Source organism: Mesoplodon densirostris, chromosome 8 (assembly GCF_025265405.1).
Source record: "Mesoplodon densirostris isolate mMesDen1 chromosome 8, mMesDen1 primary haplotype, whole genome shotgun sequence".
NCBI lineage: Eukaryota > Metazoa > Chordata > Mammalia > Artiodactyla > Ziphiidae > Mesoplodon > Mesoplodon densirostris.
The window spans coordinates 45,275,380-45,303,060 of record NC_082668.1 but is presented as its reverse complement, the minus strand read 5'-3'; the positions used below and the strand labels follow the sequence as shown (position 1 = coordinate 45,303,060).

The following is a 27,681-nucleotide window of genomic DNA, read 5'->3' as shown; positions in this document are numbered from 1 at the left end:
TGCTCCGCAACGGGAGAGGCCACAGCAGTGAGAGGCCCACGTACCGAGGGGAAAAAAAAAAACAAGAGAAAGTGGACTGGATGTTGTCATCCCTGAATTTTTAGATCAGAAACTTGAATTCCATAGATGAATTCCCTTGGATTCGAGCTTGGGTCAGTGATTCAAAGTCTGTGCTGTTCCATGTTGGTGTGGATCAAAAGGGAATTCTCAGTCCTGGAAGACTCTTGCTACTAAACTTGTAGAAAGTTACTCTTCCCCAAGTAAAGCTTCTCTTTAAAAACTGTGGAATATTCTGACCTTTGGTGACTTAGGAATTAGACTGAAGGGTGTGTGTAATATTAATATAATAAGTGTGAAAGCCTGCTCTCAGGATAGGAAAGCTTCCTCACCCTGGCTCTTCCAGAAACCAGATGTGCAACATCTGCTGGGTCCATTTCTGTCTCTTAAAAGAAGGTTTTGCCTGGGATCCTAAGAAATTTTGCTCATACATCAGAAGAGATAGTTTGTAGTAATCCAAAACCTTCAGTGTTCTCATGGCAGCCAGTTATTTTTGACTCAAAAATCGTTCCAATTAGTCTAGATAATACATTTTTCATTTCCACTGTTAGAAAAAAACTTCTTTTTAACCTGTCGCTTTATGAACTGTAAAGTTCTATCTAGATGCTATCTTTCAAATCCTTAATAACTGGACTGTGCCCGGGGTTGAGGGTAGCCCAGCTCCTGGTTGATGGCTTTGGTTGATATGGCTAGCCTTTCTCTACCCAGACAGAAACAAACCTTGACCCTGACACTGAGTGGTCCTGGCCCGTCTCTGCCTATTCAGAGGAACCCTCTGGGGTGTGAACTCTTAGGTACCCAGAATGTTGCATTAATTGCCTTTCCCATTCACAGAACTTTTTTAGATTTCAGTCTGGCTTTATGGCTTATGGGCTTCCATATGCTTTTAGCTGTTTATTTTCATTCCCAGTTCAAATCTATTCCATTTTATCATTACCTGATAATTTAATGTCCTTTGTGTTACCCATAGTTTGAACTTAAGACAATAGTTAGTGTATGGAACCTGCCCAGTAGTTGGGCCTGTTTTTCCCTAAATCCAAGATTGTAACAAAAGCCCTCCTACTAGCAGTCTATTATATATTCATAACAAAAAGCTTTAGAGAAAAGTGGGTAAAACCTCAGTATGTAGTGGTTTTAACAGTGGAGTACAGGATTGGAAAATCAGATAACTATGTGAAGTAAATGCCATGAATCGATATACCCTATCTAAGGTTCTCTGAGGAAGTGTGTTGATAGGAGTGAGAATTGGCATCCCCTATGCCTTTTTGCAAAAGCATGCCATGGCCCACTTTCTCAATCTCTGGGGAGCCCTGCAAAGCACCCCGAGTGGTTCTGTGTGGCCCCCTAACCCCTTCTCCTTTGAGAACCATGCTGCTTGAGTAAACTGTCCTAAAGAATGCAATTTTCATTCCGCTTGCCCTTAGCTTCGTAAATACTGATGAAGTGTCTTGCCGTCCGGTTTCTAACCCGAGTCTCTCATGATCTTTCCTGTTCTTGGTGAACCATGCGAGGCTGTCTGATAGGAAGGGGAGAGGTGATGGAAACAGCCCTGGAAGGAAGAGCGTGTGGTGTCCCTCTCACACGCATCATCTACCTGCTCCGCACCCCAGTGCCCTGTGGGGTCTGGGGTCTTCGCACGTGGGGAGCTCAGGCCTTCTCCAGGGGCCGGGGGAGACCAGCAAGCTAACAGCTGTGCTGGAGGAGTAGGGCTTGCTCAGAGCATGCTGCCTATGGGGCAGTGTTGCTGACACTGGTTGAAGTCTGGGGATTTATTTAAGACAAGCAGCTCAGCTGAACCACTGTCAGGATCTAAAGCAGCTTTTCTGTCTGTCCCAGGTGGTCCTCCTTGTGGGGTTTGCCTTAGGGGGCGGGGGAACTTGGTTGGGGAGAGATGAGATGGAGGAGGACGGCTGGAGTCCGGCTGTGGAGTCATGTCATCTCTGATGAGGAATTTTTTTTATTGAGGTAAAACATATATAATGTGACATTGACCGTTTTAACCTTTTTAAGCGTGCAGTTCAGTGGCATTAAGTCCATTCACATTATTGTGCAACCACGTACCTGTTAAACAGCAACCTCCCGTTCCCTCCTCCCTCAGCCCCTGGTAACCACCATCCTAGTTTCTGTCTTCATGAATGTGACTGCTCTAGGACCTCATATAAGTGGAGTCATACAGTACTTGTCCTTTTGTGACTGGCTTCAGTTAGCATTATGTCCTTAAGTTTCATCTGTGCTGTAGCATGCGTCAGAATTTGCTTCTTTTCTTAGGGCTGAATAATATTCTGTTGTATATATATATGTCACATTTTGTTTTGCGAATAATGCTGCTTTGAATGTGGGCGTTTGAGTCTCTCCTTTCATACCCTACAGTAGAATTGCTGGGTCGTATGGCAGTTCTCTGTTTCATCTTTTTTAAGCATCTGCTAAGGCCTTTGAATATTAGCTTAAAGACACTGGAGAGTTATTGAAGGATTTAAAGCAGGACTTACCTGATCAGACTGTGACTTAGAAAGGCAACTTCGGTGGCGTGGCCCATGGATGGGGGAAGGAGAGGGCTGGCAGAGGCTGTCGGGGAGACCACTTAGGAGGCTGTTGCCTTCAGCGTGAGAAATGATGAAGGCTGAGCTGGGGCAGTCACAGTGGGGAAGGGCGGGGAAGGGATGGAGTGGGAGTGATTAAGCTGATAGAATCAAGGAGATAGGTTGGCTGTGAGGGAAGGAGGAGACAGGGAGAGGCCAAGGATGAGAAGCTGAATCAGTTGTGACTGTGGAATTTAGGGGGAGTGGAAGGGTTTTGTTTTGCTTTTGTTTTCTTGTATTTTGGTGTGTGATGATACAAGAGACAAATTTTGGATGTATTGTGTACATCTTTGTGTACTGAGATGTTAGACACAGCCAAGTGGTAGAGATGATTGGTGGGCAGGCTGTTGATAATATGGGTTGCTAATTTGGGGGAGGGGGAGAAGGTAAAGAACAAAGGGGCAGATGGCCATGCAATTTGGCTGAATTTAAAAGTGTTGGAGATATTATAGGTGTAGCTCCACAGTTTCATAGCTCCTATGGATCTATTTCACATTCCTACCTGAGGCAGAAATATTTATATATATCAAAATTTGTAACACCAGAAATGATGGCCAATTCATTGGTTATAAAAATCAGGTTTTGGGACTTCGCTGGTGGCACAGTGGTTAAGAATCCGCCTGCCAATCCAGGGGACACAGGTTCGATCCCTGGTACTGGAAGATCCCATGTGCCTGCGGAACAACTAAGCCCATGCGCCACAACTACTGAGCCTGCGCTCTAGAGCCTGTGAACCACAACTACTGAGCCCGTGTGCCACAACTACTGAAGCTCGCACACCTAGAGCCTGTGCTCCGCAACAATAGAAGCCACCGCAATGAGAAGCTCGCGCACCGCAATGAAGAGTAGCCTCTGCTCGCCGCGACTAGAGAAAGCCCATGTGCAGCAACGAAGACCCAACACAGCCAAAAATAAATAAATTAATTTAAAAAAATCTGGTTTTGTAAGGATTCTAATGAATCCAAAAGAATTTAAACTAAAGCATGAGAGTGTTGGATTTGCCTTATATTCTTTTTGCTCATCTACATTTTCTGATTTTTTTTCCTATAGTGAACATGTATTGCTCTTTTTTTAAAAAAAATTTTATTTATTTATTTATTTTTGGCTGTGTTGGGCCTTCATTTCTGTGCGTGGGCTTTCTCTAGTTGTGGTGAGTGGGGGCCCCTCTTCTTCGCGGTGCACGGGCCTCTCTTGTTGTGGAGCACAAGTTCCAGACGCGCAGGCTCTGTAGTTGTGGCTCACAGGCCTAGTTGCTCTGCGGCATGTGGGATCCTCCCAGACCAGGGCTCAAACCCGTGTCCCCTGCATTGGCAGGCGGACTCTCAGCCACTGAGCCACCAGGGAAGCCCTGCTCTTAATCATTAAAAGGCTCATTTGAAATTTCAGAAGTGGCCTATTTTCTTGTCTTGACCCTCTTACTGGACTGTGAGCTCCTGGGGGTGTATAAGAGGAGGAAGTACCATGATTATTCACAGTGTGTCCCTAGCACTTAACACAATGCCAGGGACCAACAGGGCTCAATACTGTAAATGGTGGTTGAACTGAATTGAATGGAAATTTAATCAAACGTTTCTCAGAGATGAGATTCCATGCTATTCTGAAAGATCTGGAAATTCCAGTGTTTCTCAGTCACTTAGCCCATTACATTAGGTACGGAACCACGTCCTATAGACTTGGTCCCTCTTTTGCCTTTGTTTTGCCATCAGGATTTGCTGAGTCTTATTTTGTTCATGAAGTCTTGCCACATTGGCCTTGTTTTCTTACTTACATGTGTTTCTCATGTTATTCTTAAAAGCATTAGCAATGTCTTTGGGAGCCAAATAGCTCAATTCTGTTTCCTGTCCTTTGTTGATAGTAATATGTTTTTAGAGGAATGGATCAAAGTGGCTTGAAGCCGCAGTCATTATTTTGCCTTCTGGTCTGCTTTGACAGAACCAAGCAACCAAGGATGGCAGCTGTGAGAATGTGCCTTATTGAATGAATCAGTTGTCAACTGTAAATTTGCATACTTGTTCTCCTTTTGTGTTTCTGTGAATGCCTGCCATATGCCAGAGGCTGTGCACTGTGCCTTTGGGGAGAGAAAGATGAATAAGGGTGACTCTTGACACCAAGGAGCTGATTCTCCAGAAAAGGGTCTGGGATGCATACATGACCACCCTACAAGCAGGTTAACGAGGGGAACTCGAGTCAAATAAGAACAATTGTTACTATGCTAAGAAGACGCCCTGAAGGTGCTGCCTCTGATGTGTATTATTAATGACATTATAATGGACGTGGTTCAACCGTCCCCATTTACAGTTACCAAAGCAGTAGATAATCTGCTTTCGTTAAGTTTTCCTGCAAGTGGTTTTTACGGCTTTGCTTTAAAATTTCCTTCAAATTTATTTATTTAATTTATTATTATTTATTTATTTAATTAATTTATTTTTTTGGTGGCACTGTGAGGCTTGTGGGATCTTAGTTCCCTGACCAGGGATTGAACCCAGACCCACGTCAGTGAAAGCACTGAGTCCTAACCACTGGACCTCCAGGGAATTCCCATTATTTATTATTTTTTTAAAATTGAAGTATAGTTGATTTACAATGTTGTGTTAGTTTCTGGTCTACAACAAAGTGATTCAGTTTTTTATATATATATATATTCTTTTCCATTACGGTTTATTACAGGATATTGAATATAGTTTCCTGTGCTATACAGTAAGACCTTGTTGTTTATCTTTTTTTTTTAATGTTGAGCCTTCTTTTTTAAATTTATTTATTTTTATTTTTGGCTGTGTTGGGTCTTCGTTTCTGTGCAAGGGCTTTCTCCAGTTGCGGCAAGCGGGGGCCCCTCTTCACCACTGTGCGCGGGCTTCTCACCGTCGTGGCCTCTCGTTGCGGAGCACAGGCTCCAGACGTGCAGGCTCAGTAGTTGTGGCTCACAGGCCCAGCCGCTCCGCGGCATGTGGGATCCTCCCAGACCAGGGCTCAAACCCTTGTCCCCTGCATTAGCAGGCAGACTCTCAACCACTGCGCCACCAGGGAAGCCCTTGTTTATCTTTTTTATGTAATAGTAGTTTGTAGCCCAAAGTTTCTTCAAATTTAAAATCGTGTTCATGACTTAATATTAATCCCTGTTAACCATTGCACCCTAAGCTCTGATTTGTGAGTGTTCTTTCAAATTCTATAGTAAAACTCTTTCAACTTAAAAATACACATCAGTTCTCATCTGTGGCACTCTGAGACCTTCGAATAACATGGGAGACCACCAGATGCTATATTTCAACTTAAACTGCATCTCTTCTTAGTCATTATTAAATTATCAGTTACTTTGCAACAGCTTTTCAGTGTTGCTGCTTTGATATCAATAGTAGAATGGCCATGGCCTTCGTAAGGATGTGCCATGAAGTTTGGCCATGTCTCTGTAGGGCTGTTGGCTTGGGGAATGCTGGTCTTGACGTTCTGAGCATAGATGACGTTAACATGGTAGGTGGCTGGTCATTTAAGGTTGGGACTGAATAGACTACTCATATTTAAATGTTAGGTTACAGATGGCAATTTAAGATGCTCTAGGATGTTTATGTTTCATTCTCTTTCGGATTTTGAGGAATTTTTGAAATGATGCGTTCAATACTTTAAGTGGTATTTTTATACTGCAAAAGCTGCAAGTAAGTGAATTGGTGTACACTGAAATATAGGTAGTAATTTTGGAAGTTTTTGAGATGAGAGAGTAGGTGGGGGAAGGAATGGTTGTGATCATATATTTTGTTTTTCTTGGATGGACAAACAGATGGAAGGAGCTGGGACTGCCGTGGAGTCACCGGGTATCAGTTGGTGTGCTTGGTGGTTGGGCCAAATCAGCACTCTTAGGTAGAGGCCCTACTTCCAGGCTCCTCCGTGGTTCCTCGGAGGGCTCCGCCAGTCATTGTATTTTGTAGATGACTTTCACCAAGGTTGGAAGAAAAAGATTAGGTACCTGTAATATTGAAGATGTAACCGTGGTTTAATATTATATGTTGGGCACAGTACTTAGTGTTCATGTCCATTAGGGATCTTGGTTGCTTGCAATGCAGAAACGATGTAGAGACTCACAGAACTGCAGAGAGGTTGGAGAACCAGGAAGGCTATGGGCTTAGAAGCTAGGCAGGAACTTAAGAGAGACTGGAGGGCTGGGCAGCAGGATCCATAGCAGAAACCATGGCACAGGAACCACCTGGTCTTCATGATGCTGCTGTTGCTGCAGCGAATAATGAGTGTAACCACCAGCTGTCATCGTGACCCGGGACTCCAAGTCACAGGAGGATGTCATTGGCTGTGTATAAGACATGTTCCTTGGGGTAGAGAGAGAGCAGATCTGTCTCCTTTGAATTCTGTAATGGGAACTGGGTATTGCTTCTCACTAGATTACTTGTTGCAAGGTAACTGGGCCCCCTGAAAGGGAGATTAGGTGCAAATAGGAATAGGATTGTATACTGGATGGTGTCCCCTTTAAAATAAAAGAAAAATGTTTACTATGCTCCCCCTTTGGCTGTCCAACATTCACATAAGCCTTTCTTTCCATACTTAGGCTTACGAAAATAAAATGCCCCAGCCAACATAATGCACCTCTTCCCTGTATGGCTGAAAACAGAGCCACCCCCTCCCCAGAGGTTCTCAAGAAAACCTCCTCTGTCCATTGTCTTCTGTGGCCCCATCTAAGTGGAGCACTGGGGATGGTGGCTTTGTCATGCTTTAGCAGTTGTTTTTTGTTTTACGAGTTGGAGGTCTTGGGGTTGGTTGTCTTAAGAGTCAAGCCACTTGTAAGTCACTGTCAGCCATACTTCTTTGGCAGTGTAAATCCCTTCTAAATGTTGTTGGCTTTCAAGGTTTATCTGCTTCCATGGACTAATAACTAAAACCAGATGTACTCCCAACCCCTCAGGTTTTGAACCTAGAACTTGGCCTGAGAACTTGTCTCTGGGCGATTGGACCTGGCCTTGTTGCTCTGCCGAGTGCCTTAGCTCTTGGTGAATGGAATCCACCTGGGAACAGTTAAGAAGCTTAAGAAGCAGTAGAGCAGGTGATACCTCCCCTGTGCTGCATCTTCATGGTGGGAGTGCTATCCCTTTTTCAGGCTGTAGAGATGAAACAGTTGGTGCTTGGGAGAGAGGACTTCTCCTCTGTGTCCCCTGCCCCCAGGCAGAATGACTCAACTTAGTAGCGTCGTATGTTCTCTCTGGCTTTCAGACAGACGGGTTTCACAGCAAGCATGTCTTTTTCTTGTAGATCCTTAAGAAGTAGCCAACACATCCTCTGGCATCTGTTTTTCTCCCTCGAATTCTTGAAAGTTGCAGGCACAGGTCCATGTCGTAAGGCACAACAGGCCATAGTTTAATCAGCTGTGTCTCTATTAAGCATCAAAGGTGATCTTGCCAGTCTAAGGTAGTAGGTAGGTCCTCATGCCTCCACTCTGTGTCCTTGGCTCAGCCCGTCCATGCTCTACTGACAGCACTCCATTTCCTCATGCCAGCTTCTTTTATTGGGTAAGATGCTGTCTGTGGCAAATCATAGAAAATCCAACTCAAACAGCTTAAATAATAAAGAGAATTAATTGGCTTCTGGGACTGAAAACTTGAGAGCTGTGGGATGGGCTTCAGGTGTCATTTGATCCAGAGGTTTGTGATGTTATCAGGTTATTTTCTTTCCCTGCCCTCCTCCATGTATTGTTTTCCTCCTCAGACTAGGCCCCTCATGAAAGCAGACATGGTCACAGAAGCTCCAAGTATCACATCTGTAAATCATGCCACCCAGAGGTAGATGGAACCTTTGTCCTCGTATTCCAAGCCAAAGCCTCAGGCTCAGTTATATGACCAGCCCTGAATCAATTACAGTGGCTGGGAGGTGGAAATGTGTTGATCGCCTTAGTGTAGATCACACGCTCCATTCCCGGAGCATGGGATAAAATTGGCTTGCCTGGAACAATGTGGATTCCCCTGTGGGTCTTGGGAAGGGTGCAGGTGGACATCTACGTGTCAAAGAAAAAGTATCCTTAGTGCTCTGTGTACGTTCCCATATGAATTCTTCTGATAGTTTATGGAAACCTTGAGTTAGCAAGTGATTCTGAAATTTGTTCCTGTCGTCAGCGTTGCTCTTTCAGAGAAAAAACAAATCCGTTTCTTTTGGCTGAACAAAATATTCCGACTAATTTCGTTGAGATGTCGAAGTGAACCAACCAGGCCTGGAGATAGTAGTCATGGTAAGGGAAATCAGTCCATTTGTGCGAAGATAGGAAGTATCTCTGTGTCATTTTCTCAGTGTCCCAGTTTCACCACGAGAATGAAAATGAGGGGCAGGATGTCACTGTTTCCTCCCCACTAAGTGCCTAGATGCTAAGAAAGTAAAATGATACGAAACGAAACTGTGCTGACATGACTAAGTGCAGGTTGCTGTCGCCTTTTCAGTTGGTTTACTTTATTGCTGTATTTTGATTTGCAAGAGTTGTATTTTCAGAGTTTTTCACTTTTACCCACTGCCTGTAACTCAGCATTTGTTTTGCTCACTTCCGCCCTTCAGATTATAAAGTTGGGATAGAAGTGTAAGCATTAGAACCCATACTCTGGCTTGAAACTTGTATTTGAAAAAATGGTGAAGCAGGTTTAATTACAGAGAAAGACTGGCTGCTTAATTACTGTTACCTGCAGCGAAGCTGTTGTCTCTCTGCAGCTGTTTCCATAAATAGACTTTATTATATACAGGAATCTACCCCAGGGCAAAGAGTTCCCATTCTGCCTCTTTGCTTAATTTAAATTGCTGGTTTGAGGTGGTTATTTTTGAAACTCTTCTCAGGTTGACTTCCCCCTTAATCCCTAAGCCTTCTTCCCTCATCTGCCAAATTATATGTAATGCATCGCAGCTAGAGTGCTTTTGGCATTTCTCGAGTCTGAGAACTTGAAATTTGATTTAAATGTTAATTTATTGTGACAAAGGTTGGGTACTCATGTTCCTATTCCTGTACAAGTCTTTCCACGGACTTGGCATGGGACCAGCTGTCTCCCTGGCTTCTGCTGCATATCTAGAGGGTGGCAAGTACCCCCTACCTCCACCTGGTTTATTTTGAAAGATCTGGCCTAGCTCAAAGTGCGTGAAACCATTCTTGGTAGACTATTGTTGGGTTTTAGCGATACCTGGGGCTATTTATTCCAGGTGTACTTGGTATGAAATTAAAAAAGACATATTAACAAAAAGTTAACCCTGTTTTTCTTCTTTTGAATATTAAATACTTCTTGATTGGTTGCTTTCGTTTATGAGAGAATCTTGCTGCTTCTTCTTGGTTTCTTTTTTTGGCTTTTCAGTGCACACTTGAAAAAAAAATTTTTTTAATGGGTCAGAAATAAAGGATGTGTTTGGATTCATAGAAATCATTAATAATTAATAATAAAGAATTATGTAATTCCCGATCTTTCCCAGTTCTCTTTAAAATAGCCCAACTAAATGTAGTTTCTTTTGCCTCTAAGAGACCTACTAGATGTTCTAGACTAGAATAGAGTACATTTATTTAAATTGCTAAGCCTTAAGCAAGAAGACTGACCTTTATAAGATATAGGATACTTGAGTAACTCCTTCATGGAAAGAATTAAATGTACTCCTCTCTCTGTATTAGGGGTATGAATATATGTGAGTATTTATTAGTATCCTGAAATATTATTTAGTATTAGTATACTGAAGTTAAACAGAATTGACTTCTGCATTGGAAGCATTTAGAGGGAATGGCCCAGATGAATTTAGTTCTACATCCTGATGATATTAGAGAAAGCAGCACAACACACACACACACACACACACACACACACATCGCCACACCACACCACACCACACCACACCACACCCACTCTCCTAAATTCAGATGGTTGAAAGAATTTTAGTTCTCTTGACAGTGATCAGATTTGAAGTCTTGGGCATTTAGCATTCTGTTCTTGGGCGGCACCATGCACTTTAGAGTGGGAGTCCAGTGCTGCCTTTGCAGTGTGCCTGTGTTTTCCACTTGGTAGGCTTTCACACTGAGCTAAAAGGAAACTAGTATTTCTGGTCTGTTCATTGCATATTAATTCGATTTTGCTGTTCTAGCGGTGTGTCTGTTGGAATGAGCATTGAGAATATTGAGGTCACTCTTGGCAGGTTATATCATATAGGCAACCTCTGATTTTCAAGGGGGGTGTATTATTTTCTTTATAAGTCAGTGTTGACTCCTGGAATGAAATTTCTCCCCATAGATGTAGTGTTATAAGTGGTGATTTAAGTTCTTTTAGCACAAAATGTAACACACTCCTAATTAGCCATAAGCAGGATTTCTTAATCTCTCTGAGCTTCCTTATCTTAAAATGGGGATAATGATAACAACCTACCTCATAGAGTTGTGAGGATTAAATTAATTAACGCATGGAAAGTTCTTGATACAGCATCTGATATGTGGCAAAAGTACTCAGTAAATGTTAGCATCATTTTTTAAACATTATTTCCTGGGAAATGGCATTCTGCGTTTCATCATGGAATACTGGGTGATGCCGTCTTCGGGCAGCAGGTTCCTGTGGGTTCAAGTCTGACATTGGTAGGCAAGGGCTAGTGGAAAGGGGTGGGTTGGGTTCTCTTGCTAGAGCTTTGCAACTTCTGGTTGGGGAGAGGAGATGGTCTAAAGAAGGAAACGGCGACCCTGGCTTCCTAGTGGCTCTTTCTGTAGATGGACTTTGCTTGGGTTGATGACTGGGAGGGAGTTTTGTTTGTGGCAGCAGGTTGGCAGGTGGGGCTTCTAGCAGCTTGGCAGTGACTGCAGCTCCCGCAGAGGCTTCTGACGTAGGTTTTGGGGTCGGGGTCGGGGGCGGGTTACGACATTGATGAGGCAGGTGAGGGCCATTTGGAACTAGCAGTGTTTCATTTCTCCATTGGTGCTAAGAACCCGTCTGAAATGATCTTGCTTATTTACATTGTCCCCCTTTCCCTCTCTCTTACAGCAAGAGACTATGGCCAAAATGGAGGTGAAAACGTCACTTCTGGACAATATGATTGGAGTTGGAGATATGGTTCTTTTAGAACCTCTCAATGAGGAGACCGTCATCAACAACCTCAAGAAACGGTTTGACCACAATGAGATATATGTGAGTGTGCCCGGGAGGTCATCTGGGGGGTTTAGACTTTGCATTTTGTGGCACAGAGCTGGCTTTTCTTCCTTAGACTCTTCTCTCTTTTTTCCGTTTGTTTATTGGAGTCCAGAGGTATTTGCTTATACCCTCAGAAAGAGTTCTGGGTTTGCTCATTTGGCACGTGAGTAATATCGCATTAGAGTCCAGTGAGTCTGCTTTCCACACGGTGTTTGTAGAGGGCTGACTGTGCAGAGTGTTGCCCTGGATGTCGGGGGTGTTCTAAAACAAGTGGAAGACTTAGTTCTGCCCTCGGAGGAACATGTATTCAGGAGGAAGTTTGAAATCCACAGGCGTCTTCTTGGGTACCTTCATAAGATGAGCAGCCTGACCTTTGAGAAGCTACTCATTAAGATGCAAGGCAGTGAACCGTCAAAAAAGACATAAACCTTCCTAACATTTGTAATTAGTAGAGACAGGAGCAAATTACCTGATACAAATATGTGTTTGGTCCCTGGGAAAACACAGATTTGGGAATAGTCGTGTCCTGCTATACAGAAGTATCATGCCAGACACAAAAATGAGAACATATAAATATATACACTAATAGAAATTTTATGTTGTAAAAATTCTTTATAAAGGATTTCATAGTGTTACTTTATCAAGTTTGTTAAATATATTTAAAACATGAGTAAAAAATGCTTTTATATATAGCCTTCCAGGAATTTGCATAAAGCACAGAAATTTGCATCTGTTCAGGTAGAGACATGTTAACTAAACCAAGGAGATGAAGCATTGATTCCCTGTACCAGCAGCTGAGAAGGAAGCGGATGGATTGGGTGGAAGTAGTTTTAATAGCTTCTGACTCGCTTCTGAGTTCTTTTCCCCCCATTTTGTAGTGTATCTGTGTCTAGATATGAATTGGATTATTGGGGCCATGCTTCATGTTTTTCTGTCTATCAGTGTGGGGACAGGAGGAGGAAATATAAGTAAATAAAACGAGAGAACGTAACTGATTATAACTTTGTAGAGCTAACATATTTTTAAAAATTATATGCGAAGCTATATTTTATGTTGCCTATAGCTTTCCTTTCCAGATAGGCGATCATGTTTCAAGGATAATTTTGGATAATTAATTCTTTCTTTTTAACTAATTTATTTTATTTTTGGCTGCACTGGGTCTCTTTTGCTGCGTGCGGGCTTTTCTCTAGTTGAGGCGAGCGGGGCCTATTCTTCATTGCGTTGCATGGGCTTCTCATTGCGGTGGCTTCTCTTATTGCAGAGCACGGGCTCTAGATGCGCGGGCTCAGTAGTTGTGGCCCACGGGCTCTAGAGCGCAGGCTCAGTAGTTGTAGCGCACAGGCTTAGTTGTTCCGTGGCATGTGGGATCTTCCCAGACCAGGGCTCGAACCCGTGTCCCCTGCATTGGCAGGCGGATTCTTAACCACTGCTCCACCAGGGAAGCCCGGATAGTTAATTTCTTAATGAAATAGGAGTCACCATCTGGGAACTGAACTTTCAGTCTTTCTTGATTTGATTGTTGGAGGTAGGGGGAGGTTGACAGTAACCTGAGATATATGGATACTGCTTTGGAATATTAATTTGGTAACTGGCTGCTAAACTAACTAAGAGATGTAGTTATGTAAACTGCTGATTCAGATGGAAGAGGTGTGAAACGCCATTGCTGTAGAGCCGATGAGAGGTGTTATTTGGTTTGGCAGTGAGGCCCCGTGTCACCTTTCCTCAAAGTGTAGCAGTTCAGTTTTCAGGTGGGAAAACATCATGGTTCTGCAGCTTTAATTGAAAATGTGGTCTGATAGCAAATAAAAGACAGACTTTAAACACTGGTCTTTGAGATGGAGATAGGAGGCATCAGATATATCCTAACCGACGCTGGCTGATCGTTTTTCTTTCTGGCTCTAAGAGGCACAATTCACTTTCAGCTGAATTGAGAATAGGATGGAGAGTAGAACATTGCACGCATTCAAATACCTGATTTGTTGTGCCCACTAAAAATAAAAGAATCTCCTTTTTAACAAAATGTCAAGTGTTAACATTCATGAGTCTTTAGCAGACGAACTCTCTGGGTTTCAGCCTTACATGATTTTATTTTCTGCCTGTTTTAGGAATGTTCTTTCTGGTATGAAACAAAAGCAGAAAATTGTTTTCTGCTTCCAGATATTTATATAATTAATGTTTTCCATGATACTTTGGGACTATTATTTCCATGAGATGTGTGCCTTCATTTTGTAACTTTAAACACACATCATATTGGAGGATTCTCTATTTTAAGAAAAAAAGAAAAAAAAAACAGCTTATAGGGTAATGTGTGTAGTATGATCTTATCTTTTTTAATGGGGGTTTATGGATGCGTGCATATGTTTGTATATTTGTATGAACATAGAGAAAGCCACGCTAACTTTAGTACCATGCTAACTTTAGCATGGGTGGATTTAGGCATGCTAAATAACTTCAGTGGGGTGGGTTGGGATATGGGGACGGGGAAGAGTTATTACTCTTTTAGGCCTCAGTATTATAGGGCTTGTTAAGTCAAGTATGTATTGGTTTTGTAATTTGTAAAAAATACTGAACAATAAATTTGATTACCCCACCTTTGTAACCCCACATGATGTATATACTACCCTTGGGAAATCTGTTTCTGGCCCTTATTCTGATAATCTTCCTGCTTTGCTTTGCTTCTTGGGTTGCTGAAAATTGTTCAGCTGATGCCAAAGGCCAAGTTAATGACATACAATATTTTACTATCTTGTATTTCACTTTGTTTTTTAATTCTTTCCCAGGAAGAGAAGGTACAGTTTTTAAATTTTTTAAATTATTTAGTCTCTGTTGTAGTCTCATAGCTTTACTTTATCCTATAAAATTGTGTGATGGTCTCGAGTGATCCGTCATGCAAACATAGTGAACAGTCATTTGTATGTTTGGAAGCCATGGCTGATAAGGGGGCCTGTGAACAGAGTGACGCTCAGACTTTAGAACTCTGGCTGTACCCAGAGCTTTTGCAGCCTCTTGTGTGAGCCAGCTCTAGGTCAGGGGACCCCGTTCTTCCAACCTGCCCCCCGCACCCCCGCTTTCACCACCATATCTAGAGGTAAGAAATAGTCCCTGCCTTCACAGAGTTCTCACAAGGTAAGAGTTATCAACTCTCTAGAGTATTTATAACCCCTGGTGATCCTCTGGATCTCCAGCCAGCTGAATCTGGAAGTGGAATCCCCGGTGATCCTGTCATACTAAACCTGAAGCTCTGGGTAGGCCAATGAGTCACACTTACTCCTCAAACTACTGACTGTGGCCAGGTGACCAGAATGAGCTGAATGGCTTAAGAAAATGATGTCTACTCCTAGGATTGGGGGAGGGTCAGTTTTTTCCAAAGTAGATGGGTTGTGTGTAAGTAGGTTGAATACTCTACTAAATAGCTCTATCCGCGTGTTAGGAAGAGGGAAGGGCAGTGGATGCTGATGAGGCCCTCTGCTGTAACCCCGTCACAGGCTTGGTAGGGAATTCTGTAGTGAAGTGGTTTTATTGGTGTTGCTACCATGCTGAAGGATGTGTTCCATGAGAAGCATTTATGATCGGAATTCTAAGCTTCAGGTACACCCAAAGGCATGCTTCTCAGGACTTTTCTCCTGGAGAACTCCTTATGGTAGGGAAGAGTAGGGACTTCCCTGGAGGTCCAGTGGTTAAGACGCCACGCTTCCATTGCAGGGGGCACAGGTTCAATCCTTGGTCAAGGAGCTAAGATCCCGTATGCCACATGGTGTGGCCAAATAAATAAATAAATAAATAAAGGAGAAGAGTAAACAGGGCCCTGGGGTGGGTAGTTGAAGTCTGTCCACTTTAGGGAAATACTGTTGAAATCTTTGCTTCCAAAGTCATTCAAAGTTTTATTCTATTCTGTAATGCATATCATATGGTTTTGTTTTAATCTACTCTACTCTTTGCAACCCTTCTTTGAATAAGAAGTATTTTTGGTGCTGACAAGTAGTTGTAGTTTGTTTTCTATCTGAATTGTCAGGTTGGGGATCATCTAGATATAAGAGGTCTGAATTAGTCCAATTTTAGGATCTTATGTTAGACTACTTGTAGTTCTAAGAGGACTGCTTTGAAAGTCTAGTAAAAATTGTCTTGATTTTTAGAAGTTGGTACTAGAATTAGGATCCCCATAAAAATAGGATCCAGTACTTTTACGAAAGATAGTAAAGTGCATGCTTCAGGATTATGTCTTCTTTGCTTTGAGTTGGGTTCACACACTTGTTTAAAAAGCCCAGAGTTGGTTCAACACCCTGTCTGTAGCCGGACAGAGTTTCTAAATCTGAGACAGTTCCAGATGTTGACGTGGTCCTTGCGGGAAGGCTGTTCCATTGGAGATGGAGGAGGATCAGGTAAGAATAGATAGAGGGAATGTTGGCCCAGTGGGGTAACACGCAGGGTCAGAGACTGTTTGCTTTGATTCCGCACTCTTGGCCGAGTGCAGTGCAGGCTGGGCCCAGCTGCAGGACGTGCTCCAGCAGTCTCTGTGGGGTCAGTGGTGGGAAATGCTGGTTGTGACATTCCTAAGCGCCGCTCTTCTGTATTCTTTCTGTCCTTTGTCAGAGCTTCTTCTGGCCTCCCCTCCCCCGTCCACAGCCAGATGGGATGGTGGCAGGATTTCTTGTGAACTTGGTATGCAGGAGACCCAGCCAGACGTGATTCTGTTTTTAGGGTGACTGGTCAGGACTGTGGTTCCGTTCAGGAACAGGAAAACTGCAATTTAAGCAAGAACAAGGCCCAGGGCAAATTTGGAAACTAAAGAACCAAGGTGTCCATTCTCTGACAGGAAGTATTTTTGGTACTAACAAGTAGATTTAGTTTGTTTTCTATCTGAATTGTCAGGTGGGGATCATCCAGATATAGAGGTCTGAATTAGTCCAATTTTAGGATCTTAAGTTAAACTACTTGTAGATGTAAGAGTGACTGCTTTGAAAGTCTAGTAAAAATTGTCTTAGTTTTTAGAAGTTGGTAGTAGAATTAGGGTCTCCGTAAGGATGGGATCCAATACTCTTATGAAAAATATTCAAATGTAAGTACAATATATTTGGTTTAAAATATTGGAAAGTAAATGGAAATAATACTAGTTAACATTTATTTGACTAATAATAGAAAAGGAAGGTGCTTATATTGATATCCTTGGATAAAAGGTAGAGAGTTAGACCAAGGGTCCCTGCTTTGTTTCTCTTATCTGCCTTAACTCAGGGACAGGCAGGAAAGAGTTCCTTGGTCGGGGCTGGAGGTGGTCTTCAGGCTCTCTGTCTTTTCCTACTTAGAATTTTATATGAAACGCTCAGGGGACAACTAGCACTGCTAGGAATAGCCCTTCTGAGCTGAAGATTCAGTAAGTTTTGTGACCCTTTAGAGGTTCTTTTAGAATAAACACTTAGTTATATTGTGGAAACACAGGAAAAAATAATTTGGATACTGTTTGAAACAACCAATGAGATTATAAGTAAAATATGTAAATTTTTTATGCACCCAAGTCAGCCACAAGATTATATTTAACGGTGCTGGCTGAGCACCATAAATGGGGTAAACATAAAAAAAAAATACTAGTTAATATTTATATCTTTATTTGAAGTGTCAAAACCACTTTTCATTTGTATACATGAAAATTCCTACCTTTTGGGGATAACGTTATTCCTGAGAATTTAGTGTAAATGGTGTATTAGTTTTCTCTTGCCACAGAATAGATTACCCCAAACTTAGTGACTTAAAATAACCTACATGTATTATCTGACTCTTTCTGTGGGGCAGGCATTCGGGCATGGCTTAGCTGGGTCCTCTGTTTCGGGTCTCACCAGGCTGTCATCAAGGTGTCAGCCAGGACTGCAGTCTTGTTAGGGGCTCGGCCCTTTTCCAAGCTCACAGGGCTGTTGGCAGAGAGCAGGGCTGGGGTTCATATGTCCAGCTTAGTGTTATTCCTACTCAGATGTTCTCTAAATTTTTTTCTTTTTAAAATTTCCTTTAAACAGTCTTAAAAAAATTACACAAGTAACAAATGCTTTTGGAGGAAGAAAATGAGATAGCATAGGGATATATAACATAAAAATGTAATTTTCTTATCTCAGCCTTAAAAAAATTACACAAGTAACAAATGCTTTTGGGAAAAAAACATAACATAAAAATGTAATTTTCTTATCTCAGTACCCCAGTCCCATTTCCAGAAGTAATGGTAGTTGGGTGGGTCATCTTCCAGATTATGTAAGTTTGATTAAAAATTAAAATTTTTTTGGTTTTATAGTTGGAAGTAGAAGGTTCTCCTTCATCTAGGTGGATGGGCCTTTACTCAGAGAACCCAGGCCCAGCAAATCTGAGTGAAACAAGAACCTTCTTTAATGCCACCTCCCCTCCCACCTTGACCAAGTAGGGGAAGGAAGACGGACTTCTGAGCTGGTGAAATGAAATGCCTAGACTTGACTGTGTATGAGGGGTTCACCAAATGCAGACTCAGCCTGTGCGGCTCGTTGAAAAGGTAGACAATTAAGGAAACATGGAGAACAAATTGTGTGTGTTTTCAAGAGTGTAGCTTTGGTTTTTGGAATGGAGTCACAGCATTAGGGGGCTACATAGAGCTGGGGAACAATAGCAGATCATGAGGCTGTTGTGTCTAGTTTCGGAGCACAGTCTGTCTCTTGGACAGTTTTGTAATACTTTTCAAAACAATCATTTTTGGTAAAAGCTTGCCAGTTTCAACCTGTCCAAGCTCCCTTAAAACCTTTGGTGATTGGAAAAATTCTTCCTCTTAGAACTTGCAAAATGGCATGAGTTTATCTGTTATCTGCCAAGCTTAGGGAGTTCATGCAGGCACTATATAGTACTTGATATATTTGAATAATATTTGTAATATATTAATTTAAATGTTCTGATTGAAGCCATACTTGAAGTTCGATTTGGAGGAAATTAAGGCCCAACTTCAGGTCTGCAGAGGTGTCGTCTTTTGGTGGCAGTGTGGTGGGTACTAGGAAGGAAAGACCTGAGGTCCAGTCCTGGCTCCGTTACTTACCATCTGTGAGACCTGGAACAAGTACTTTAACTCCTAGGAGAGTGTTTTTTTATTGGTAAAATGATAAACAATGACAGTTAACACGTATTAAGTCCTTATTGGTACAATATGCTATTCTAAGCACTTTACATATACTTGTTTATTTAAGTTTTACTAGAGTCCAATGCACTGAAGGTTTTCAAATTATCTTCATTTTACATATGAGGAAACTGAGGCTCAGAAAGGCTAAGTAACCTGTCTGAGGTCACACAGCGAGTAGGTGATGGAGCTGGGATTCATATCCAGGAAGTCTGGCTCTGTAGCTCATGCTCTTAATAATGGTCCTGCTAAGTATACGCAGTTACCATGTGCATCAGTGATACCACTAATAGGGGAGCATTCTCAGCCTACAAAGTGCTATTCAACATAACTGAGTATGATATTGAGTGTATAGGTTTTGGAGCAAGGCAGCCTCAACAACCCAGACAAATAATTGAAGTGATAATCCGTATTCCTGCCACACCATGTGTTGAGTTAGCATTCAACAGTGCAGCGACGTGAACTGGTGTGACAGGGAACAAGTGCATTCAGTTCCAAAGTCCTAGGTGCTCTCTAGTCAAAGAAAAGTGATAGCAACCGTTAGGATGGTGTGTTCCTCTCTGGAAGGTGGGAGACGATCTTGGGAGGAGATGGATTTTCATCCTGTTCACTGGATGGCAGGCGACTGATAACTGCACGAGGTCCTTTACCTTTAAGAGCACATAGTAGAGGGACTTCCTCCCTGGTGGTCCAGTGGTTAAGATTCCGCGCTTCCACTGCAGGGGGCACAGGTTTGATCCGTAGTCTGGGAACTAAAAACCTGCATGCCGCAGGGCACAGCCAGGAGAAAAAAAAAAAAAAAGCACAGAGTAGAGGAGGAAGAAGCAATTCACCACTAGAGCCACGTGGCTAATTCATGTGGCGGATTTACCCCTCCCCTCTACACACACATCTCTTTCTGCTCTTGCATCTATAGTACAGATAAGTATTAATGATAATCCTAATTTCTGAAGAGAGGCTGTTTTGTGCATCCAGCTCTCTTGTGGCATATTGGGCAAGGCCTGGGCCTTTGGCAGACAGACCAAGGTTGTACCTTGGTCACTCACAGCAACTGTGACCATTGAAGTAATTGAGGGTCAGTTCCCTTATCTGTAAAATAGGCATCATGATGCTTATCTTGTTGAGTTGTTTTGGAGATTAAGGGGCATTTTAGCCCGGTGCTTGACATATAGTTGGAATGGAGTACCTGACTACGTGACCATCTGAAAAACTTGGAGACCCAGCATGACTTTTCTTCAAGATTTCAGACCCTGAGCTTTTCTTTCTTCTTTTTTTTTTTAATGAATATGTTGAAGTCCTAACTCTTAATTAATTAATTTATTTTTGCTGTGTTGGGTCTTCATTTCTATGCGAGGGCTTTCTCTAGTTGCGGCAAGCAGGGGCCACTCTTCATCGCGGTGCGCGGGCCTCTCACTGTCGCGGCCTCTTGTTGCGGAGCACAGGCTCCAGACGCGCAGGCTCAGTAATTGTGGCTCACGGGGCTAGTTGCTCCGCGGCACGTGGGATCCTCCCAGACCAGGGCTCGAACCCGTGTCCCCTGCATTAGCAGGCAGATTCTCAACAACTGCGCCACCAGGGAAGCCCCCTGAGCTTTTCTTATAACTAGAATTTTCTCTCTCTCCCCTTCCCTGACTCTCTCATTGCCTCTCCCCTCCCTCCCTTTTCCCCTACCCCCTCCTACTTTGGTATTCATTACACAGATTTCATTTTTGTTGGATTACTACTTTCAATTAGCCACATAATATTATTTTCAAGACTTGTAGCTGGTAGCATACCTGTAACACAGGACCACTCTGTACCCTTAGTTAAGAGACTCTTATGAGGTCTAGAGAATGATACATATTTGGAAAATACTTGTTCCTTACAGAGCAACGAAGATAAGGTAGTATTGTGTTATCCTGCTCTGAAATAAAGGCTGCCCAGAGTGATATTTTTAGCCGGTATTTCGGCGTGGCATAGAAATCATATATAGTTCTTTAATTCATAGTCTGAAATGACTAACAGCACAGGAACAAAGGATTATAATATGATGGTAGTTAAGGCATGTCTCAGACTAGACTGACAGGGACCATGCCTGACAAGCTTGCCTGATCTAAGGCCAGTGATTTAGCACAGCATAGATAAAAAGATGAATAGGGCTTGAATCTCTCCTCAAACTTTGAGTTGAGAAATACTGAAAAAAATAAAATATCAACAGAAGCAGATGCCATCAGTCATGATGTGGTGAGGCCATGATGGACCATGTGTAGGCAGAGACTGTGAATAAGAATCTTTGCAACAGGCCAGCTTTGGAGTAGAAAGTGAGAAGACCAGTCAGTAGCAGGCCCAGAGGAAGCAGAAATGTGAGCAGGGGATGAGCACATTGATAGTGGGACTGGAAAGGAAGTCTTCACAAACTTGTGTTGCTTTGTTCCATAATGTGGCCTCACAGCCATCCATACTCACTTTTGGGTCCCAGCTTTTCTTGTAGCTCGGTAATGGGTTCCTTGGGAGGTGGGGGGGTGGTTCCTGGGTATGTGATTATCACAGTAAAACCTTCAGTACTTGATGTAACTTGAGGGCATCTCTGTGCCCAGCAGCTGACAGGGCCTGACAAATCATACTTCTCTATTCTTGCACCACAGACCTTGGTGTAGAGCTTTGGTGTGAAACTGCCCCTGCCACTACTTGTGAGGCCTTGGGCAAGTCTTTAAAACCTTCTAATGCCTTTAATTTCTTCCTCTGTGAAAGTTAGGCTGTCATTATTGGTTATATGTATCACAAATCTGTTCTTAGATGGGGGTGTGACGTGTATGTCTGAGTTCCAGTGTTTTAGATTTAAGACCCGGATAGAAGCCTAAATCAGTTATTGACCTTATGTTTGTAATTTTTCACTTAGGCAGTTTTTCGCAATTTTGAACTGTGTCTGAAAAACCAACCAGAGCGTATGATAGACCAAACTGTGTCTTTAAAAAACCAATTAAGACAAAAGCCCTTTTCAGGGAAATTTGGGAAATCTTACAGATGTCTAAATTAAAAATGCTGTGACACATAATGTCTTGATGTCTTGTGATCAGATTCCCAGGATCCGAGACCCAAGAAGAGGGTAAATTCCTCTGTGTGAAGTGAATAGCATGTTGTCATTTCTGAAGATTCCACCAGCTTGTCTTGTAGAGCCGTTTTCTCAGCATCCCAGGCTTTTCCTACTAGCTTCATTAAGACCATACGTACCTCATGTGCCCCTCTGATAACTCATCCATTCCCTGTATACAAAAAGCATTTGGTAAGATTTCAGCATCATAGGACTCCTCCATGAATTTAGTTGAGATACTAATGTGTATTGTAGGCTTTTGAGTCCCGATTTGGCTATTTACTGTGGCCAAAAATTCCAGTAGAGCCAAACTCGCAGTGGGTAATATTTATGAGATGCTCGCTATATGTGTCAGGTGGTTCGTGCTTTAACACACAATCTCATTTAATCCTCAGAGTAGACAGGAGGAACCAGTATCGTCCTCCTTGTCCAGATGATGAAACTGGGATTTGAAGAGGTTCAGTAATGTGCCCAGGTTCACACAAAACTGAAAAACTTTGCCAGATAACTTGGAGCTAAGGTTTACACAATATTTCAAATACATTTGAAGCCTTGTCATCCTGTATGACATAGAATCTGAGCAAAGAGCTCAAAAACACTTAAGTCAGGATGACTTGGGTTCAAATTCAGTCAGTTTCATCATCTAACCCCCTCACCCCACACACTGACTTTTACTTCAAAACTGCTCTCAGACTGAAGCTCAGACTCCTCACTCTGACATTTGAGGCTGTCTGAAATTTGATTCCAGTCTTACTTTCTAAGCTGTTACTCACAGGAGGTCTTTGCCTGAGGCAAGCTGTTTTATCCCCTGTGTCTGAAATGTGGTTGGGTGGGCCTTTAGGCTGCTATCCATGTTTTAATCCATGTTATAGTCTGTGTAGAATTTCCTTTTTTTTTTTAAGGCTGAATAATATTCCATTGTATCTGTACACCATACTTTGTTTACCCATTCATCCGTCAGTGGGCACTTGGGTTACTTCTACCTTTTGGCAGTTGTGAACAATGCTACGGTTGAACCTGGGTGTACAGATATACATTTTGAAGAATACATTTCTTAAAAATAATACATTTTGAAGAATACAACTATCCTAGCAAAATTTTTTTAAAAAGGGCAGGGTTCAACTATGACCTAAAACCCAGAATCTCATATGCTGCTCTTCGGTGGAATGTTGCTTTATCCGAATCTTGCCCATCCTTTTAGACCTGCCCAAATCCTGTGACTTCTCTGGAGCATTCTTGGACCTCTGCAGTTGACAGTGACCTTTCCTTCGTTTAAACCCAAAGCACTCCTTTAGGCAGTAAGAAAAGAAAGACTAATGCACTCATTTAGCTGAGAATCACTTAAATCCTGTTGCGTCTGTTTTTGTGCCTACAGTGGTTAACCCTTACATTTTATGTTTTATGATATAAAAGTCTCACCTCCTAAGCTCTATTATAATCTCCCAGGGGCACAGGCCACAGGAGTGTCCTGTATTTTCACTCTGCCTAAGATGATGTTTTGCATAAAGAAGGCTCTTGATAAATTTGTTGCTTGCTTGTTAAATGGTTGTAGCCTGAATTCAGTCAAGGAAATCAATGCGGTTGTGCAGCCACGTGAAGGGTTATTTTTACCTGAGTCCTGATCCATCCTGGATTTGAACTAGTACTACTTTAGAGGTGAAAGAAACATGGCTTGGAGACTGGGACTTGGAGAACTCCAACATATTCTTGAATATTTTTTGATGACATTTTAGACTAAATACTTAGCGTTAAGTAAGGTATTTAAATAAACATTACCTGTTGCATTGCCACCTACCTTCCTGATTCATTTCTCTGAAGTTAAAGGATGATTGTGACACAACGTCTTGCATTTCTTCAAGAGGTAGGCCCAACTTTATGGGCTGGGATAAACATTGAAAAAAAAATTCTTTTCCGTTGAGATAAAAAAAATTTCCCTGTAACTAGAAGATCTTTTCTCCCTCTTTCTTTTTTGTTTATTCCTGGTGGTGTAAGGATTTCAGCATTCTGCAGATAGTCAAAAGGGAGGCTTCTGCCCAACAGAGTAGCTCTCTAGTATACAAAGGCGAAGACGCCCGTGTAAGGCGTGGTACAACACAAGTTGCTGTGATGAGGTGTTCTTGGCCACTTTTTGCCAAAGCTTTCCAGGCCTGACAGCATGGCTTGTGGCTCTAATGAAAAGAGAACAGATTCTTGGCTTCTCGTCCTGATTCCACTTCTGTTAGATAATGTGGTCATACCACTTAACTCCTTTGTGCTCCATTCTTATGGACATTGAAATGGAGACTTCATTTCTGTCTCATGGGGATTTAGGAAGAGTTTAGTAAAAAGGTGCTTCAGTGTATATTATATATCAGAACTTTAATAACTCTGGGGATGAGTTTTTAAGAAACTGCAGTGACTATTTGTAAACAAATCTCCAAAAGACATTCTGAAGAAAATAAGAAGCTGGTAGATAGGCAGGTGGGATGCCTAGTTAGAGTCTCAACAGAGCAGGGGCTTTAAAAATATTTTGGAAGAATCTGATATTTGGAGAGAAGCCTCCAAGTACTCATCATGGTGAAAAGAAGTCATTATAGGATTTCCTCATGTGTATTTTATGGTTTAGTTGTAATTTTATTTTCAATTTCGTTGAAATATAAACTTTCAAGGTTAGGGCTTCTTAAGATCTTAATGTTGCCCTAGGAAGAACTATGATATGAAAGATGTGAAAATCTTGTGACTTTTCTGTTGTGTACTAACGTTTCGTTTACCTGGCATTGTGGAGGAATGTGTGTACAGTACTGCATAATGGAGCTGCACAAAATATTAAAACTGTGCTTCACTATTTAACTTGAAAAAAGTGTTTCTGGTTGGATATCTTTCCAAAATGTATTTATTGCATATGTCCTTGTCATCGAAAACAGAATACTGTCTCTCTCATTTTGGCCCTTGATTGTTAGGCTGTGTTCTGACTCAGTGCTGTAATAAGGCACTCAGGGCCCACTGAACTGAGCTGTTGGCTTTTATTCTGAACAACTCTTCATTTTTATACTTTCAGAATTATTTTGATCACTTCTTACTCCTTTCTTTCCTTCTCTGTCTCTCTTTTTTATCCTTTTTCTGTCTCTTTTTCCATTAGTGGCTGTTGTTTCTTTGCTTAGGGTGGGAGCTTTTAACCTGGTATATCAACTGTATGCAAACTTTTATGTGCATATTATATGTGTGTTTTCTGGGGGGAGAAGGTTCGTAGCTTTCATTGGCCTCTCAAAGCCATCAACAACTAGAAAAAGATTAAGAAGTGCTCTGTGGCAGTATTTTTTAAAATGCAAGCTTCAGCATTAAGTGATGAAAACCATTGAGTGGGTTAGGACCAGCAGTTTTAAAACATTTTGTAATGAATAGAATTGAACAAAGGATATCAGTACATTGCACATGATAAGGATATTTATGATTTTGTGAAACTTATTTCATACATATGTGTACCCGTATGTGTATGTAAATATACACCCAAACACACATACTTGGTTGTGATGCAAATTTTATTTTTTACAGTGAGTCATAGTCAAACATTTGAAACATACTGCCATGAGAAGGCCCCAATTTACAGATGTGCCGCTGTTTCTCTGTAGTGTGCTGAGATGCCATATGCCAAGTGTATTATAAATGTGGCTGAAATGAAAGGGTAGCTAGAAGAATTTTCTTTTGTTTTTGAAATGTTCACAGAATTAATTACATAGGACAATTTAAAGGGGAAGGTAAAATAGAAGATAGGCCAACAGCGACACTAGCATGGTTGCTGCATTTGAAAATAAAACCTGGTCCTGTGAGCCCTGAGGGTGAAGGCCACAAGCAGTGGTTTTTAACTCTGGTTACACGTTTCTTTTTCTGGGGAGACTGTACGAGATGCAGATGCCTGGCCCTTCTCCCGACCATTGAAATAGAATCTCTGAGGATGGGGTTCTGGACGAACTTTCTTATAGAATGAAATGCGTGATCCTTGGGTTATATATCAGAGGAAAGGGACCTTTCCTCTGGCTTCTGGATTGTGGTCTGGAGAGTGGCGGTTGCTGGATGACCATCCTCCAAAAAAGACTTCAATTTTCACTGTAATCACAGTAGGAGCACTCGAGTATTATTTGGTTATTCACAAGGCATCTGTTCTGGAGTTCTAGAGATATCTGAAATATGAAGACAGGGATTGTTTTGACTTAGGAGTGTTTGTACGTTCTTGGTTTAATGTCTGCCCTTGAGAAGTGAAAGATAAACTTGTTAATTGACTATGCCATTTGTAGAAAGGTAGAGCCTTTCCTTTCCCTCTTCCCTTTTCCTTTTCTCTTCTTCTTGTCCCCTCCCTCCCCTCCCCTCCCCTCCCCTCCCCTTTCCCCTCCTAGATGTCAGAGGCTGGTTCCTCAGGGTGGTGAGAGTGGAGGCGGCCTTCTGTTGTCAGGGTGGTGTGCACGCTTCAGGACTTGGGGTGCTGGGGGCCCGGAGCATGGAGGTTGTGAACTAGGATGGCCGGGATGGCTAGGAGGTTGTTTCCACTGAGGAAATAAGTACATTGATCTCATCCATCCATCCATCCACCGAGGGTCATGAGAGCCAGACTTGTCTTTGTTGGAGAAGGTAGATAGAACCTAATTGGTAAGTAGTCTTTGCCGTTATGAGAAGGGAGTCCTTTCTTGTGTGATCAGCCTAAAAGAAGAGCAGGCTCCGGATTCCAGTAGGAGTTGCTCTGTGAGCCATTTGGGACATAGGGACCGGGTGGAATGTGAGCGCAGCCCAGAAGTGGTCTGGTGGGAATGAGCTAAGCTGCTGGAGGCCTTTTGTGGGCTCTCTCAATGGCACCATCCGAGTCCGCAGTAGCTCGTTGGTGCTGGACCCAGTACATACCTACCTCTTACTTCCAGTCGAGTGAGTGGCTGGAATTCTAGAGGGCCAGTGGCGGATCCTCTTTGCTGCTCCCTTTTGTAAAGGTTTACAGTGCTTTGCTTTCTTTTGTTTTTTGGGTTTTTTTTCTCCTTGGCATATTCAGAATAAAAAGGACACGTGATGCCCAGCTCTTCTGTGCACATACTTAAGTTTAAGAAACTGTGTCTTACCTCCAACTTCTTTATTCCAGTGGTTACTTTATGATTTAGTTGAGGATCTTTTTTAGAGCATGATGCAATAAGAAAATACTGACTTTAAATTGTATACAGTTTCTTGTTAAAAAAATAATGAAGTACGGTCAGCCCTTGGTCTATGGGTTCCTCACCCACAGATCCAATCAACCACAAATCAAAAATATTCATGGTAAATATTCCAGAGAGTTCCAAAAAGCAAAACTTGAATTTGCCGTGAGCCAACAATTATTTACATAGCATTTACATTGTATAAGGTATTATAAGTAGTCTAGAGATGATTTAGAGTACACGGGAGGGAGGATGTGTGTAGATTACATGCAAATACTATGCTGTTTTATAGAAGGCATCCTTGGTTGAGCATCCTTGGACTTTGGTCCGTCTCTGCAGGTGCTCTTGGAACCAATCCCCCCGGGATACTGAGGGACAAATGTATATCATTTATAAGCCCAAATGTTAATTGATGTAAAAATGAACTGTCTGGTCACTATTGTTCTGCTCCCTGGAAAGGAGGCTTAATTTGTTATTGCAGTTACTTGAATGTAGAGTAGATAGCTGCCTAAAACTGGAATAGGATTGTAAACTCCACCCAGCCTATCAGCTGCTTCCAGGAGTATCTTTTTTTTTTAAAGATGATGTTGGGGGTAGGAGTTTA

At 42.1% G+C, this 27,681-nt stretch overlaps 1 protein-coding gene across 3 annotated transcripts in view; it reads left to right on the top strand.

The window, feature by feature from the left end:
- MYO1B (myosin IB) overlaps positions 1-27,681 on the top strand; it is a 185,255-nt gene that overhangs the window by 20,820 nt on the left and 136,754 nt on the right. For all 3 annotated transcript variants that reach the window (XM_060107000.1, XM_060107002.1, XM_060107001.1), the window contains exon 2: positions 11,600-11,743. In XM_060107000.1, the coding sequence (XP_059962983.1) occupies positions 11,609-11,743 (135 nt within the window). In that variant the 5' untranslated portion in view covers positions 11,600-11,608. The remainder of the gene's footprint in view (positions 1-11,599; positions 11,744-27,681) is intronic.